Source organism: Salmo trutta, chromosome 23 (assembly GCF_901001165.1).
Source record: "Salmo trutta chromosome 23, fSalTru1.1, whole genome shotgun sequence".
Lineage (NCBI taxonomy): Eukaryota > Metazoa > Chordata > Actinopteri > Salmoniformes > Salmonidae > Salmo > Salmo trutta.
Window position 1 is genome coordinate 3,049,967 of NC_042979.1, and position 19,099 is coordinate 3,069,065.

Consider the following 19,099-nt stretch of genomic DNA (forward strand, 5'->3'; position numbering starts at 1 on the left):
AGTCAAGATGCTCTCAATGGTGCAGCTGTAGAACTTTGTTAGGATCTGAGGGCCCATGCAAAATCTTTTCAGCCTCTTGCGGGAGAAGACTCTGACATGAAACATGACATACATAATACAGAACATTCACAACAAGACATCAATAGACAAGAACAACTCAAGGACAGAACTACATAAACGTTCGTCGCACATAGCTAGCATTTCAGTACATACACACATCTACACTGAGTGTACAAAACATTAGGAACAAAACATTATTTCCATGACATACCAGGTGAAAGCTATAATCCCTTATTGATGTTACTTGTTAAATCCACTTCAATCAGGGTAGATGAAGTGTAGGAGACTGTTTTTTAAGCCTAGAGACAAATAAGACATGGATTGTGTATGTGTGCCATTCAGAGGGTGAATGGGCAAGACAAAAGATTTAAGTGCCTTTGAACAGGGTATGGTAGTAGGTGCCAGGCGCACCGGTTTGAGTGTGTCAAGAACTGCAGCTGCTGGGTTTTTCACTCTCAACAGTTTCCCTTGTGAATCAAGAGTGGTCCACCACCCAAAGGCCATCCAGCCTTGACACAACTGTGGGGAAGCATTGGAGTCAACATGGGCCAGCATCCCTGTGGAACGCTTTCGACAGCTTGTAGTCCATGCCCCGACAAATTCAGGCTGTTCAGGGGGAAAGGGGGGTGCAACTCAATATTAGGACGGTGTTCCTAATGTTTTGTACACTCGGTGTACGTCTCAACCAAAAATGTAAGTTAAACAATAGGACTAAATCAAATCAAACCTTTATTTAAAATGCATTTAAGGTTTGATTTGATTTAATCCTATTCTTTAAATATGACTGACCGGTTAGATGTAGCAAAATTTGAAATTGTGTTTTTTATATTGGATAAAAGTAGAGTACACTACAGTTGAGGAACAATGGGACAGTCTGCTTTGAAAGTTAATAAACTTGTAACCCCACTTTTGAGAAAATAGCGCTTGAATGTTTTGGTACACCTACTGGAGAGCTCTTCTTTGCCTAAACCCATTCAGCTTTGTTCACACCCTCTTAAGCCTTAGCCCCACCCATCTCTTTAAGGATTCACAGGCCATGTGCTAAACAGAGTGAGTACAGTAGTGTACTAAACAACCAAAGATTTCAAGACTAAAGGCTGGTTTATACTATGTCTTATCGACATGTCTGTAGACCAGGGGTGGGCAATTCCAGTCCTCGAGGGCCTGATTGGTGTCACAGTTCTACCCCAGCTAACACACCTGACTCCAGTAAGCACCTAATCATGATCTTCAGTTTAGAATGCAATTTGATTAATCAGCTGTGTTTGCTAGGGATGGAGAAAAGGTGTGACACCAATCAGGACCTCGAAGGACTGGAGTTGCCCACCCCTGCTGTAGACAGTTGTCGCAATGACATCATGAACATTCTATTGTCGTCCAACATCAAACTTGTAGTTATGAAACAGTATAAACACAAAAACGACAAGCTGTAAGACATCAGCAGCCCAGTGGTCCAAAATAGCATATCTAGTGTATTATAACACCAATAAACCGATCTGTTTAAAAATTAATTTAGTGTATGTCAATCTAGCAAACCATACAACTTTCTAAACAGTGTTTTGGTTCATTTCTAGCTTGTTAGCTATCTAACATTAAGTTAGCTGGCTAGCCAATTCAAATAATGACCATATCATATAGCTGACAACATCTTAACTTTAGCTAATTTGTATTCATTATTACAGGAAAATAAACTCACGACAAGATCATTATTTACAAGTAAATGAGCTAATTACAGAAAATAGCTTGCGACTGTGTGAATAAAAGCAGGGCATTCTACCGGAGAATTTTAGAACTTGGACACGGTCTCGTTGGCCTAACCTTATATAAAACCTAATGGACTTGTGTGCAGGTCATGTTCTTCACATTATCGTCTCTGGTAAACACACACTATATCAAATAAAATCGAAGTTTATTTGTCACATGTACAAAAGGTGTAAACGGTACAGTGAAATGGTTACTTGCATAGTGGAGTCTTTTGTTTAGACGTAGTTAGCTAGCTAGCTAAACCATTAACCATAATCCCAACTCAACATTACTACCTTGCATAACCAACTAGGTTCAATGTTAGCTAGCTAGTTAACAGCTAACATTAGGCTACAACTAGTAATGCAAATGGCTCTGTGGTACGAATAATATTACTACACAGATCATACATGTAATGTTAGCTAGCAAGCCAGCCAGCTAATGTTAGCTAACAGTACACTTTAACTTGCAATGAAAACAACTTGATGACAAATTTAGGAAACGTATAATATCTGAAAATGTAGCTAGCTAGACTCTTACCTGAATACATAGAACAACGCTACTCCCTCTCTGTCACGATGCCATGGTTGCCCTTAATTTGAAGATGCAATCTGGAGACAGGTGTTTTATACAACAGCCTTTTTTTGTGTTCTCTTTTCGACTCCCACCGCATATGTGTAATCAAACGTTAATCTCCTTAGCTATCATACTTCCACTGGACATTCCACTGATTTCAAAACTAGGTCCTCCAGAAAGTGGAGAGCATTAGCAACACATTTGCAATTCTTTGTAATATCTTTCAAAAAAGCTGCATAAGAAAGGATCACCTACACATACTGAGCAGCTCATGTTACAGACAGAAGCGTTCCACATGGCAGACCAATCTGAACTCATCTCTCGGCATGTCCAGCCCATCCATTTTCTCAGCCAATCATGGCTAGTAGGAACATTATCTAGGAACACTTCATCCAGGACCATCGTGCTGCTGGCGCCCAGTGGGAAACGACAAGTCAGTGTCAGGTAAAGTAGTGCCTAGGGTTGCACGTTTTGGGGAATTTTCAGATGGAAACTTTCCGTGGGAATTAACGGGAATATATTGGAATTACGGGGAATATATGGGAATTAACGGAAATATATGCAAATTAATATTAATACGATTTAAATGTAGATGTTTTTTGCATTGGCTATATTTACCATGTCATATGGAGACAGAATTATTATGGCATTGTCTCCCTCAATCAGTGCAATGGCTACTGCTATAGGTTTCAGGCTGCTTACCACGCTCTCCCAAAATACATCATCCAGGAGGATCCTCTTGATGGGGCTGTCCATATCGGCAGACTGTAAAATGGCCATTTCTTGGAGAGACTCCTTTCCCTCCAGGAGACTGTCAAACATGATGACAACACCACCCCAACGGGTGTTGCTGGGCAGCTTCAATGTAGTGCTCTTATTCTTCTCACTTTGCTTGGTGAGGTAGATTGCTGCTGTAATTGGATGACCCTTCACATACCTAACCATTTCCTTGGCTCTCTTGTTGAGTGTATCCATTGTTTTCTGTGCCATGATGTTCTTGAGGAGCAGATTCAGCAGCACAGCCAATGGGTGTTATGTGCATTGTCTGTCACCAGTGCAAATACCTTCTGTGGTCCAAGGTCATTGATGACTGCCTTCAGCTCATCTGTAATGTAGAGATCGGTGTGCCTGTTGTCCCTTGTGTCTTTGCTGTTGTAGAATACTGGTTGAGGGGTGGCGATGATGTAGTTAATTATTCTTTGCCCACAAACATTCGACCACCCATCAGAGATGATTGCAATACAGTCTGCTTTCTCTATGATTTGCTTGACCTTCACTTGAACTCTGTTGAACTCTGCATCCAGCAAATGAGTATATTAAGCATGGCATTTGAAGAGATTTCTGAATGTTCCTGGCCAAGCACACACCCCTGTATGCTGGGCAAAGAACATTCAGAAATCTCTTCCAATGCACATTGCCTGTGAGCATCAGAGGTGAACCAGTTTCATACACAGTTTGAGCAAGACATTCATCAGAATTTCTCTGACTACATTCCTCCATTAAGTAAAAAAAAAAGTCTGATTCCAGGAGGACCATGAGCTGTTGCTATCAATAAGGTGTCTGATTCATAATTTTCTCATCGAGTAGAGGGATTTTTGTCAGAGGTTGCTTGTTGTGAGCGCTGAGGTTACTTTATGCACTTTGCCAGATGATTCTGCATCTTTGTTGCATTCTTCACATATGATTTGGCACAGTATATGTAAATGTACACAGCTTTTTTACAAATGTACACATCAGATAGTGCCCGTGGCATTTTCCTGTGAAGATTAGACAAAAATTAGTAAAAAAAAACAAATACAATTCTATGTGCAGATAAATGGTTAAGCAGTTAGATTAAACATCTCCTTTGTAAGATAAATGTTTTAAAATGTAACATGTATGGAAACAGGTGAATTATTAACACTGCAGTTAGCAGGCTCAAGCAAGCTAAAACCCACATGGTAGCAAAAACTAACTAGCAGAAATTGCAAGTTAGAAATTATTTAAACACACTTTCCTGTAGGCTACTATTTACTAGTTAACAAAAAATGTATGTATGTATGTCATATAAAATATATTCACCCCACCCAGTATTGTAATCAAAACAGAAAGCATGTAGTCCTTGGCTCAGACAGTGTGCTAGTGTGGGCTCAATAGCATCTCATTGGTGCGTAAGATCTTGAGAATCAGCTGTACATGTGATGGAAGAATGCACTGTGCATGCAAATGGTTGCAATTCCATTGAATTGGGGGTAGTTTAACCAAAATATGCCACAAGACCTAGAATTGCCTTATGTTTATCCTATAAAAAAAGGTTCACTGTTATGAACAATTTTTTTTTAATTTAAGCAAAATTCCCCAAATTCCAGGGCTCAACTTCCCTTTGAAAAGTTCTGGAAAAATTTGAACAATATAGGAGCACAATGGAAAATATTGCAAGTAACAAGCCATTTTCTTTATAGTAATGGTGCTCAGTGTATTCCCCATGGCACTCGGGCTGCGGTACAGTGAAGTAATCATTGCAACAATTATCATCTGGGTGTTTTTTTTTTCTAGGCGCTCTGGTGCTCCTAAATCTTAATTCCAGGTCGCACAGCAAAATATTTAGGCGCATATGCAAGTAAGAAGGTTGCACTGTAGAGTCCTGGTGTGGTACATGTTCAGAATGTGCAGGATCAAATAACACCTCCATTCAGATTATTAATTAGCAGCCTATCTGTTGATTATTAGTCATTGTGGCATATCCTTCTCATTTAACAATTTTATTTCCACTTTCCATTTATTTTGATAATCTCCTAACTTGCTTTGGCGCACACGGAGGCTCTATGACTAGTTGATGACTTGTGATTGGCCGACAAAAAGAAGTTACATGCGCCACTCTGCATAGGCTATTTAATCTAATTGAGCAGTGGCGACATACAGTTAGCGTTTCACCCACAACTCTCTGTCCATTGCTGTAAAGCCAAAATGTTACCAAACTGGAAATTTAAACGATGATGGACGATCCTCCAATTCAGGTTTATCTGACCCCACCACTTGCCATCATACAGAATTAGTTCCTGTATGCGCCTCAGAAAAGGATAGTTTGGAAATCCGCCAGTTAAGATTAGAATTTGGATTACAACGTACGCATAGGCTCTAGTTGTTTTGACGGAATAGCCTACAATGTTTAATCAGTTCAGATTTACTCGAGGCAATGGCATACAATGCAGCGTAGGAATGGCCTATAGGCCTAGTGTTTTTAGTTTTTATATACACTACCGTTCAAAAGTTTGGGGTCACTTAGAAATGTCCTTATTTTTTAAAGAATAACAAATTTTTTGTCCATTAACAACATCAAATTGATCAGAAATACAGTGTAGACATTGGTAGTGTAGCTGGAAACGGCTGATTTATTAATGGAATATCTACATATGTGTACAGAGGCCCATTATCAGCAACCATCACTCCTGTGTTCCAATGGCACTTTGTGTTAGCTAATCCAAATTTTAAAAGGTTAATTAATCGTTAGAAAACCCTTTTGCAATTTTGTTTGCACAGCTGAAAACTGTTGTTCTGATTAAAGAAGCAATAAAATTGGCCCTCTTTAGGCTAGTTCAGTATCTGGAGCATCAGATACTCAACAGACGCCTCACAAGTCCTCAACTGGCAGCTTCATTAAAAAGTACCCGCAAAACACCAGTCTCAATGTCAACAGCAAAGAGGTGACTCCGGGATGCTGGCCTTCCTCTGTCCAGTGTCTGTGTTCTTTTGCCCATCTTAATCTTTTCTTTTTATTGGCCAGTCTTTATTGGCCAGTATGGTTTTTTCTTAACAACTTTGCCCAGAAGGCCAGCATCCCGGAGTCGCATCTTCACTGTTGACGTTGAGACTGGTGTTTTGCGGGTACTATTTAATGAAGTTGCCAGTTGAGGACTTGTAAGGCGTCTGTTTCTCAAACTAGACACTAATGTACTTGTCCTCTTTCTCAGTTGTGCACCGGGGCCTCCCACTTCTCTTCCTATTCTGGTTAGCGCCAGTTTGCACTGTTCTGTGAAGGGAGCAGTGCACAGCGTTGTACGCGATCTTCAGTTTCTTGGCAATTTCTCACATGGAATAGCCTTCATTTCTCAGAACAAGAATAGACTGATGAGTTTCAGAAGAAAGTTCTTTGTTTCTGGACATTTTGAGCCTGTAATCGAACCCACAAATGCTGATGCTCCAGATACTCAACTAGCCTAAAGAAAGCCAGTTTTATTGTTTCTTTAATCAACAGTTTTCAGCTGTGCTAACATAATTGCAAACGGGTTTTCTAATGATCAATTAGCCTTTTAAAATGATCAACTTGGATTAGCTAACACAAAGTGCCATTAGAACACAGGAGTGATGGTTGCTGATAATGAGCCTCTGTACGCCTATGTAGAATTTCCATTAAAAAATCTGCTGTTTCCAGCTATTTACAACATTAACAATGTCTGCACTGCATTTCTGATCTATTTGATGTAATTTTAATGGACAAAATGTGTTTTTCTTTCAAAAACATGGACTTTTTTAAGTGACCACAAACTTTTGAACGGTAGTGTATATGCACACAGTACCAGTCAAAAGTTTGGATACACCTACTCATTCAAGTTTTTTTTTTGTTTTTTTTACTATTTTCTACATTGTAGGACAATAGTGAACACATCAAAACTATGAAATAACACATATGGAATCATGTAGTAACCAAAGAAGTGTGAACAAATCAAAATATATTTTAGATTCTTCAAAGTAGCCACCCTTTGCCTTGATGACAGCTTTGCACACTCTTGGCATTCTCTCAACCAGTTTATGAGGAATGCTTTTCAAACAGTCTTGAAAGAGCTCCCACATGCTGAGCACTTGTTGGCTGCTTTTCCTTCACTTTGCTGTCCAACTCATCCCAAACCATCTCAATTAGTTTGAGGTCAGGTGATTGTGGAGACCAGGGCACCTGATGCAGCACTCAATCACTCTCCTTTTTGGTCAAATACCCCTTACACAGCCTGGAGGTGTGTTTTGGGTCATTGTCCTTGTCCATGATAGTCCCACTAAGCGCAAACCAAATAGGATGGGGCATCGCTTCAGAATGCTGTGGTAGCCATTCTGGTTTAGTGTGCCTTGAATTCAAAAAAATCACTGACCATGTCACCAGCAAAGCACCCCCACACCATCACACCACCTCCATGCTTTCTGGTGGGAACCACACGTGCAGAGATAATCTGTTCACATTTGGACTCATCAGACCAAAGGACAGATTTCCACCGGTCTAATGTCCATTGCTCCTGTTTCTTGGCCCAAGTAAGTCTCTTCTTCTTATTGGTGTCCTTTAGTAGTGGTTTCTTTGCAGTAATTCGACCACACCGTCTCCTCTGAACAGTTGATGTTGAGATGTCTGTTACTTGATCTCTGAAGCATTTATTCAGGCTGCAATCTGAGGTGCAGTTAACTCTAATGAACTTATCCCTCTGCAGCAGAGGTATCTGGGTTCTCCTTTCCTGTGTCTGTCCTCATGAGAGCCAGTTTCATCATAGCGCTTGATGGTTTTTGCGACTGGACTTGAAGAAACTTTCAGTTCTTGAAATTTTCCACATTGACTGACCTTCATGTCTTAAAGTATTGATGGACTGTCGTTTCTCTTTGCTTATTTCAGCTGTTCTTGCCATAATATGGACTTGGTATTTTACCAAATAGGGCCATCTTCTGTATACCACACCTACCTTGTCACAACACAACTGATTGGCTCAAGAAGGAATGAAATTCAACAAATTCTCTTTTAACAAATGCACACCTGTTATTTGAAAAGTATTCCAGGGTCCTCATTTATCAATGTTGCATACGAACAGAAATGTTTGTGAACCATGCGTGCGATCATTTCTAAGCAAAGTGTGGGATTTATCAATTTGCACTTATACTTGAGAATGTGCGTAAATGTAAGCACACCTCTGACCCTGCGTACACACAGCACCTTGTGGTAGAAAAGTCAAACTGCTAATGAAATACCATCCACCAAATGGAGAAAGGACTGACATACAGTACTGGACCAAATCATAAACTATGACGAAAAAAGATAATACATTAATAGTTTATTCATGTGTTTCTTTTATAGACACTTAAGCTACGCATAGTTTTCTCCGAGTGCTATCGAATTCATAAACATGAAACCATTTAAGCCTAATTGAATAATAAAGTAAATTAGAGAGTGGAATGTAAGGTTAGAGGCAATTTAGTTAAACCAGTTAAATGATAAAGGCAACACTGAGGCATTGTGACTTGTCCAAAATGGCAAATCTTGCATTGCTGGAGGATCTTGTTTTGCTTCCACTTCGGGGATCAAGAGTTATATTTCTGCGTCCAAAAAGTTTTTTCCTTTGTCTTTCATTTCTCCATGTTGGCGGACAGAAATTAGAGACATTTCTTGCAGCTTTAAAGGGAAGGTTTGTGACCATAAATGGTCATATAGGGCGGGTCTTTATGTAAATGAGTCTTCACCTGCACAGTGTTTTAGAACGTGTCTGATTTATCAAGGCAAAATACTTACTGGTGTGTGTAAATCAAGCGTACGAGCAATTGATAAATACAAACTTTTTTTTACTTGCGAAAATTCTACATTTTCTTCATGCGAGTTAATTTAGAAGCTTTTCTATGCAACATTGATAAATGAGGGCCCAGGTGACTACCTCATGAAGCTGGTTGAGAGAATTCCAAGTGTGCAAAGATGTCATCAAGGCAAAGAGTGGCTGTTTGAAGAATCTCATATATTTTGATTTGTTTAACACTTTTTTGGTTACGTCATGATTCCATGTGTAATTTCATAGTTTTGATGTCTTCACTATTATTCTTCAGTGTACATTTTTTTTTTTTTTAAACCTTGAATTAGTCGGTGTGTCCAAACTTTTGACTGGTACTGTGTGTGTGTGTGTGTGTGTGTGTGAGAGGGAGAACGGTTCGGTACAAATACGTGTACCGTTACACCCCTGAATAGATCATGTCATTTTCTGCTGATCAATTATGCATGGTTCTATGCTTTCCTTCTTTTAACTAGACCAGCCCAGAACAAAACAGGTCCCTGCTGAGTTTTTTTTTCCATGACAGGGTCTTTGACCATGGCTGGTAAAATAAGGGTTAAATAATAATGAATACATTTGACAAAGAACCTGGCTGCTAATAGTAAAGAAAGAAAGGAGTGAGTTTCAGTATCCTAATTGGTATGTGTAAGCTACTTTTAGTAGCTAAGTGGGAGAGAGAAGTGTCTGCTCGTCCTAGTAGAGAGGGGAAGGAGTGAGGATTAGTATCCTGATTAGTATTGTACTGTAGTAGGTAGAAGTCAAGGAGAAAACCATGAGGGAGATTGTGATGTCTGCTCTGCTTAGTATTGTTTAGTAGGTAGGGGCTAGTAGAAAGCCATGTGGGAGATGTGACGTTTGCTCGTCCTATTAAAAAGAGGAGTAAGGAGAAGCATCCTGAATAATAAGTGTATTATAGGTAGGAGATGTGAAGTCGGCTCGTATTAGTATTGTATTAGCTAGGTAGGGGAACCATGAGGGAGATGTGTGGAGTCTGTTCCTCTTAGATTGAGGATTTGTTGTATAGTAAGTGTATAGTATGAATTTAAGTAGGAAGAGAAAACCATGAGGGAGATTTGTGGAGTCTGCTATTATTAGGTTGAGATAGCGTTGATCTCATTCAGGTTGAGTGGTACTATAGTCTAACTCGGGTCTTCCACCTGTTCTTGCCCAGGGACCCCCGCCAAGGCAAACCCGGAACCCAGGAACGTCCATCATATGTTAAAAAAAAAATGTCCCACTTGTCTTATCATCGGGTGAAGGATAATCGCAAGAAGTAAACAACAATTTAAAATGAATAGATTTGTTAGATACACTACATGACTAAAAGTATTTGGACATCTGCTCGTCCAGCGTCTCATTCCAATATCATGGGTATTAATATGGAGTTGGTCCCACCTTTGTTGCCGTAACAGCCTCCACTTTTCTGGGAAGGCTTTTCTCTACATGTTGGAACATTTCTGCTGGAACTTGCTTCCGTTCAGCCACAAGAGCATTAGCGAGGTCGGGCACTGATGTTGGTCGATTAGGCCTGGCTCGCAGTTGGCGTTCCAATTCATCCCAAAGGTGTTCGATGGGGTTGAGGTCAGGGCTCTGTGCAGGCCAGTCAAGTTCTTCCACACCGATCTCAACAAGCCATTTCTGTATTGACTTCGCTTTGTGCACGGGAGCATTGTCATGCTGAAACAGGAAAGGGCCTTCCCCAAACTGTTGCCACAAAGTTGGAAGCATAGAATCATCTAGAATGTCATTGTATGCTGTAACGTTAAGATTTCCCTTCACTAGAACTAAGGGGCCTAGCCCGAACCATGAAAAATATCCCGACCATTATTCCTCCTCCACCAAACTTTACAGTGCTAGATGGTAAAGCGTGATTCATCACTCCAGAGAACGCATTTCCACTGCTCCAGAGTCCAATGATGGCGAGATTTACACCACTCCAGCTGACGCTTGGTATTGCGCATGGTGATCTTTGGCTTGTGTGCAGCTGCTCGGCTAATAGAAGCTGTTTAGCTGGTTAAACAAAGGTATTTGTATTTATTATGGATCTCCATTAGCTGAAGGCAGTTTATACAATTTTAAAACATTACAATACATTCACAGATTTCACAACACACTGTGTGCCCTCAGGCCCCTACTCCACATTTTTTACATTTTAGTCATTTAGCAGACGCTCTTATCCAGAGCGACTTATAGTAGTGAATGCATATATTTCATGCATGTTTTTTTTTTTTTTTTGTACTGGCCCCCCGTGGGAATTGAACCCACAACCCTGGCGTTGCACACACCATGCTGGCGTTGCAAACACCATGCTCTACCAACTGAGCCACAGGGAAGACACCACTACCACATAGCTACAGTAGTGTGCGTGCGTGCGTGCGTGCGTGCGCATGGCGTTAGCCATGTGTTGGAAAAAATGTATGTCCAAGCCAAGAAAGCTTGCCTCGTCTGTGGTCCCCTTTAGCTCAGTTGGTAGACCATGGCAGTTGCAACACCAGGATAATGGTTTCGATTCCCGGGTCCACCCATATGTAAAAAAAAAAAATGTATGCAAGCATGACTGAAAGTGGCTTTGGATAAAAGCGTCTGGTGAATGGCCTAAGTTACTGGTACTCGGGTGCTTTTTCAAAGCCTATGTCAGATGCACCAGTGAGTGTAATTATCTGCAATAAGTGTAATTTGCTTGAGAGAGAAATGAAGTTGACATTAGGAAGAAGATTTTCTCATCTTTTCTGCTGTAGGTATGTAATTACAAATCTGTTCATTCTTTTGTTGCTAGCAATATTCATAACATTTATCCCACTTTTGAAAAATATTTTCGTAGATCCCCTCCTGTACTCTGGTCTAACTCTAACAGGTCTCTATGGGGATGGTGTGGAGTCATGTAGAGGACATGGCAGTGTGAGAGATCTGGTGTGATGGCGTGGAGGTAGGGAAGGCCGACAGACACTGAAGCAGACACTGAAATGACCCCCTACCTCCCTGAGAGAGGGGACCAGGGAGGCCAAGCAGAGAGGCTGATGGGTAGACAAGACACACACACCTCCCACAAACAGCCAGCTAGAGTGCAAGACGGGGTCACAGGCGTCTTCTAATAACACTTCACTATGCCCATCAGTATCCACCCGAGGTTCAAACTACATTATTTCCAGCCCCACCTCCCTTAAGAGAGTACCACCCAGATTGCAGAGAGTGCTTTCTCCTCTCCAGTCACCTTGACTTCTATCTCCTGCACTCTTCTGTCTCAGCATGCTTAGTGCCTCATGGTGCACAGAGAACCATGTACACACACAACCACAAAGTTCAAATATACATAGCATAGTCAACATCCGGGTACCTGTAGGCCTATTGTTACTATATTATGTATTCAAAGTTTACTTTTATTTATAGTGTTTTGTAAATGCTGCTGCATTTCAGCCCAATTAATTGTCAACACAATTATTTAGCATTTTATTTGATCTCCTGCTAGATAGATAATTACTTTTCAGACAGCCATAAACTACACGTCAAAGTGATGCTGTTTTATTCCGCTTGGGATAACATATTCAAGGTCTGTTATGAAAATCTCACTTGGCTTAAGTAAGGTATAAAATGTTTTTATCTATATAAATATATATAGTGGTCATGGTGGGAGACAAAAATGCTAGGCTAAACTGTTCTTTTTTTGTTCTCTCAGTTTTATTATTTAATTCCCTCAATTTTATTATCCTTGGAATCGGCAAGATTTTCTATTCCGTTGAGTCTTCTTTACCCAGAAACGTGTGTGTGTGTGTGTGGACGTGTTTAACTATACTTGTGGGGACCAGAAGTCCCCACAAAAATAGTAAATTAACAAAATGTGACCAACTGGGGACATTGTGTTTGTCCCCACAAGGTCAAATACTATTTCTAGGGGGTTATGGGTAGAATTAGGGTTGGTTTTAGGGTTAGGAGCTAGGGTTAGGGAAAATAGGATTGGATGTTAGCCAACAGTCAGGCGAGGATAGGTAGCTAGCTAGCTAGCTAGAGTATGCCTGGAATTCTTGCCTTGTGTACGGATGAGAACATTTCATTGCACTTGTTAACACCGAAGCCTCCTGGAAATTATAAATAATAAATTAGCATTCCTTTCCTTTCTGCTGCTGAGTCACATACACAATTGTAAACCAATCATAAACGCATTCTGGCGCTTGGTTGGTGCCATGATTTACTGGACGTGAGCTATGGCCTTAATCTTGTTCCCAAACACTTTTGTGCTCAGTAGCCTGGGGACGAGGTTAGCTATAGCCCTGTGCATGTGGGGTAAAACACTGGGTCATGGGGAAGAGGCGCACAAAATGGACTGTCCATGTGGCATGAATCAGAGTTTGCACGAAGTTTATAGGCCTACTTATATTTAACAAGAATGCATGACAAACAAAGCACACTAGACGAAATGGCGAAATGAGGAAGTAGTCTACATAAGAACTCCTAGCAATGGAGAGCTGAGACCATGGTCGACATTCAGTGGTGCTTTGATTGATCTGCGCGGGAGATCCGAGGGAACAAATAAATACATTGAGGAGATTAATGAATACATTGAAGGAACAAATGTTTTATATTGAGGGAACTAATTTGAGGGAGGGAAGTTGGGAACAAATAACAAAAAACTAAGGGAACAGATAAGCCTGGCTGTTTTTTTTTCTCTCCACCATGACGTCTATGGTACTCCATAGATATAGCCAGACAATTTTCTTTTAGAAGGTAAGAACTTTTGTTCAGGAAAATGTCTGTAAAAGCTGACTTGGTTGATCTCCTATTATGAATTTTAAAAGCGTTACTAAACATAAATGTCTGAGTTCAGACAGAGGCTTTTGTGGGAAAGTTGAAACCAACACTGCAGCAGCACCTGCACTTCTCTTTTCTACTCTTTCTGAATGGCTAACATTTCATTTTCTAAAATGTTTTACATTTGGACACACAGGCAGCCTTCTTTTTCTTCACATTGTGAATCCCTCTATTCAACCCTCCCATACTCGTTATGCATGCACCATTACACAATATTGTCCATTAATCCAACACTGCTCTCACCTCAACTCACAGCTTTCCATCTTTATTAAATCCTTATATGAATATTGCACTATGTTCTGTTCCTCTCCTCTGCTCCTGATCATTCTACTGAAATCTGAAACACTTCTAAGTTTTCTGCCCCGAAATTCTATAGATTTAAGTCAGGAGGACTGAGACTAGACCACTCAAACACTCAACACCTCTTGGAAAGCCATTCAGGTGTGTCTTTGTCTTTACAAGTTGGGCTATTGTTCCCCCTGAAAAATTCAACTCGGTGTTAGACTGTGCTGTTTCTCTCTCCTCTCCTGAGTATTCTACCATGAAACACACAGGAGCTCTGCTGAGGCTTCTAGGCATCTGCCCCCAAGATGTTTCAGTGTTGGGGAGGGGTGGGGGTCGGGGATAAGGCCGAGGTTAACACTCATAAAGTCATAGAATGCCACGGTCGGAACCTGGGGCCCTCGACTTGGAACATCTTCATTTTGAGCCTGTCAGGCCGACTCCCAGCCTCTCCTCCATTGGTCTGGCCGTGGCTGCGTTTACCATCGAGGCTCGCACTAAGGCTTCGGGGAAAATGTTGATATTATTCTGGGTGGTGGGGGCCTGTTTTTATGAGCAGGGAGGGCTGCGTGCAAGAGACTACCGAGGTTAAGTTTTGTTGGCTGTGAGAAGGAAAGGGGGGAGGGTGTGGTTTCATTTAAAAGGGGAAATTATGTAAGGTTCCCTCCTCACTATGTAAAGCGCTATAAGCGTCTGGACAAAACGTTGCGTAAATTCAGTCAATTATTATGATCCTTACAGGTGGTTTTCTGGATAAAAAAGGGGCTTAGGTGGTGAGAGTGGCAGGGGGCGTGGCAGGGGATGCGGTCGACCCTGTTGGAGAGGCTGAAACATTTTAAAGGTCCCCGTCTTGGCGGTGGCAAGTAATTATTCCATTTTTAAGCCAATTTCGTGCAATTCTACAAATGTCTTGATGAGGCTGATATTGTTTATTTTTTTCAGTTTAAAGAACATTTCCTGCAATTCTACACATTTTGCCATGCAGCTGAGAGAAAATGTCGCAGTTTAAAGCTAATTTCCTGCAATTCCATGCATTTTGCCATGGCTAATGCTGTGCTCTTTTGCGCAAACATAATAACAATCTATACTGCTAAATTCATTGTTTTTGGAATTTTCAATTCTCCCAGTCTAACCAGGTTTCCATCCAACCTTTTTATGCAAGTAAAGTACATGTCCGATTAAAAAAATGTCACGACAGGCCTGATGAAAACGTGCGAGAAATGGCGGTTGAAACACCTTTTATGTGCAGATATTGATATAATAACCATTATATCGAAGTAAACTTGAAGTCACGCGATGACATGTTGCGTGGTCCTCCCACTACGACTCGGGAAAGCACGCCGTTTATTAGGCTACAGATGAAGTAAATTAGGATGAACTTTACAAGCTGGTGAAAGTGCACGGTGATAAGCTTGATGCTCCTTTCCAAAAAATATCGAGGTTCTTATTCTGGTGACATGATGATCGATGCTTGGCTGCTGTTTGACAAATAATTATAATCTCATCATGTAGGCTATACCTGCACTGTATCTGTGAGCTGTTGGCTAGAGCGAACGTGCCAAGACCAGAGTGGGCACATTCGCTATAGTCTATAACACTTTATTTTTTTCACAAAACCATCAGTAGAGATAAATGCCATGGAAGCCCATTTCATTTAACTGCAAAAGTCATTTTTATGTGCACTACGTCATCACGCACAGCCTTTTATCCCCAACAAGTACATTTGATGAAAACACATCTGGTGGGAAAATGCACATCTATTTATACGGATTTCAGAATATTCGCATGAAAAATCTCACCAATTGCATGGAAACCTAGCACTCTGTAGGTTTTATTTGAGTGATTTCTCAAATATTATATTATTTAAAACTATATAGGTCCATTATCTTTTCGACATACTTTATATCCTTTAAGTCAACACTGAAAGCCTTTTTCCGTCCCGCAAATGTATAATAAAATAAAATGACACTGTTTGGATTTAAGCGACCAGAAAAAGCGCTTTGGGTGCCCGCCCAAGGATTTCAATGGCAGAAAAATCCCTGCATTATTAAGTTGGGGGTAAAGTGAGATCTGTGTGTGTGCATGTCTGCTGCAGTTTGTGTCTCTGATTTTCTGTCTGAGGCAGCCAGGCGTGATGCTCAGGGAACTTGTCCCAGGGAACTTGTCAGAAAACATCTGACAGCAGATCAGTGTGACAGACAGTCATTGCTTTAGGCTCTTCTTCTAGACTAGGACCCACCACATCCCAACTAGTCTTTGACTCAATTTACTGCTCTATATCTGAGTTGTAATAAGATGTGGAAATTCAGTGATTGTCTGTTATTGCTTTGACATATTGCAAAACAATGTGAGTGACTCTGTCATTGTGTGTGTTAAGCTATAGGACATCTATTTTTGGAAACGTCTGTATGTTTGTACTGTGGTGGTGTTTTTGTTGTGTTTTGTTGCTTGCATGTCCTAGCCGGGCAGCATGTCTCTATATAGTTTTATATAAACATAGTGGAGAGGGAGGAATCATTCTGTGCTGCTGGTCCCAGGGGGTTCAGGAAGCTAGCTACGGTTGCACCCAGGGCACCATGACTCTCCTGTTCCCTGTGACCCTCTCTCGTATCTACTGTCACATATCAGTTTAATAACCACCACACACACACAATACAATCACACACACAACCCTCCCCTCTATGCTAGGCTAACATACTGTAGCTCAGGGTGATAGTACTGCATGCGCCCTAGCCCCATAACACTATAAATAGCCCAGTGAAATATAACATGGAAAAGGAACAGAGAGCAGAGCAGAGCACTGAACACCTATAGTCTTATAATTAAAAGCAGTGGAGCAAGTGAGCCAGCCGTGTAGGATCCAGCTCTTCTAGAGAATGTAATGTAGGTCACAGGGGTTTGGCAGGCAGTGGCACTGCAGTACTGGGAAACACTGGCTGGCTGGCTGGCTGACTGGGTGGCTATATATCACTGCAGCACTGGAAACAGGCTGGCTAGCTGACTGCCTGCCTGCCTGGCTGGCTGGCTATATGTCACTGCAGCACATGGAACTGGCTGGCTCTGGCTCTCTGGCTAGCCTTATCATGGAAACCGGCTACTGACTGGCCTGCTCTGGCTGGCTGACTGGCTGACTGACTGACTGACTGGCTATATAGCATTGCTGTAGCTGGCCCTGTTTGGCTGGCTGGCTAACTTATTACAAATCACTGCAGCGCTGGAAACACAAAATACAGCCTGGCTGACTGAATGGCTGGCCACATATCTCTGCTCTGCGTGGCCTGGGTCTATGCCTGCCTGGCTGGCCAATCTTTAAAGAGAGGGAATTGATGAATGGTGGCGCTATTGGATTTTATGAGTGTTGGCCTGCTTCATGTTTTCCATACCTCTGTAGCGTGGGCGTGGTGTTGAATTTGAACACAAGCAGTGGAAAAATCTGCTGGAAATATCTTGGATAGTGTTGTTTAGGATGTGATGGGGCTTTTGTTGAAGGGTTAGAATGTTGGTTGAGGACAGTTTCATATGAATTGCTTGCTTTAGGTTCTTGTGTTTTTATGATGGTTTGATAGGAAAGGGGATACCTATTCAGTTGCACAACTGAGTGCATACAACCGAAATGTGTCTAAATCAAAGAGATGCGGGGGGGGGGGCTACCTTGATCGACGTTTTTTTTCTTCCAACCTTGCCGGCTTTGGGATTTGAACCAACGACCTTTTGGTTACTGGCCCAACGCTCTTAACCGCTAGGCTACCTGCCCCTTATAGTTGAAAGGAAGGCATGTTCAAAAAGTCACTTTTCTTAATTGAACATCTCATTGTAATCAGATTTTAGTCCAGGGTTGTTACCTGAAAGAATATTAGTTGTTATACCCCCTCCTTACACAGAAACGTAAGCGCCTGTTGATCTGAAGCTAAGGGCGACAGTAGAACAAATGTGCTGAATGCTGTTGCATCAGTCAGCTCCTTGTGAAGCAGAGACCCACACCACATGGGGAAGCACCTATCATTTATACGAACTCACAGGCCTTATGGTAGCAGGCGGCCATAGCTGTTAGCTGAAGATAGATCTGTGGTGTTTTAGTATTTGACTGAAAGAAGTAGACAGACTCTGGTAGATGAGCTATGTCTGTGCCAGGGGAGACAGTGTGTTAGAAGGTAGAGACATAGTGGGACTGTGTTACAATAGATGATCAAGTGAGAGCAGGCAGACCGAGAGGGAGTGACTGAGTCGCAGCTGAACGGATGGACATGGAGTCGGCCGTGGCCCTGTGACAGGGTGCTTGAGGTCGCTGGCTTGGTTCAGGCTGGCCAGACAGAGTAGCCTGGGCATCACCACGTCACGCTTTGCCACGTGGTTAACAGAACCCTTACCCGCCTGCTCCTCTCATTACAGGAGACAGCAGCAGAGACCACTGGGGGGAGGAGGAGGAGACAGGAAGACCCAGCAGCAGCAGTCGCCACAACAACAAACAGTCAATCAACACCCTCGTGACCAGCAGCAGCACAGAGGACAGTGTGGGGGTAGCCATGGGCAGCAGTTCCAGGGCCACGGCGGGCAGCGCCAGGGGCCCCCCCACCATGGCTACAGCCAGAACCGCCGCTGGCACCACAACCAGCAGGGGCAGGGAGGAGAACAGGGACCGCATGGTGGCCCGGCAATGGACAGAGACAGGGGGGCAACCCCAACAGGAGACCAAGACAAGGGGGCACCACCCAGAAAAAACGAAGAGACTGATGATGTAAAGGCAGAGGAGGCCAGCGCTAGGCTAGAGCCAGAGAGCTCAAGGGGCCCCAATGACGGGCCTCCCAGCCAGCCTGGGAGCCAGGGTGGCCCTAAAGTCAGTCTTCTGCCATCGTCCAAAGAGAGGCTGAGGAGGAGGCTAAAAGACAAGGTAAACGAAAGCTCTTTACTGTCTTATCTGTCTGTCAATCACCATCACATGCCATGGCCACACCCTCCCCTTTCTACACACACATGCACACATGCACATTACACCACATGCGCATTGCATACACACACATAAACCCACAGTAACTAATGCACCTTTTTAGATGCATACAAAGTCATTCTCACACACAGGTTTCTCAGTAAGG

General features: G+C 42.1%; 1 protein-coding gene across 7 annotated transcripts in view; it reads left to right on the forward strand.

The window, feature by feature from the left end:
• The window catches only part of LOC115159097 (CBP80/20-dependent translation initiation factor), a 136,189-nt gene that overhangs the window by 78,032 nt on the left and 39,058 nt on the right, over window positions 1-19,099 (forward strand). For all 7 annotated transcript variants that reach the window (XM_029708486.1, XM_029708487.1, XM_029708492.1 and 4 more), the window contains one exon: window positions 18,399-18,897. In XM_029708486.1, the coding sequence (XP_029564346.1) occupies window positions 18,399-18,897 (499 nt within the window). The remainder of the gene's footprint in view (window positions 1-18,398; window positions 18,898-19,099) is intronic.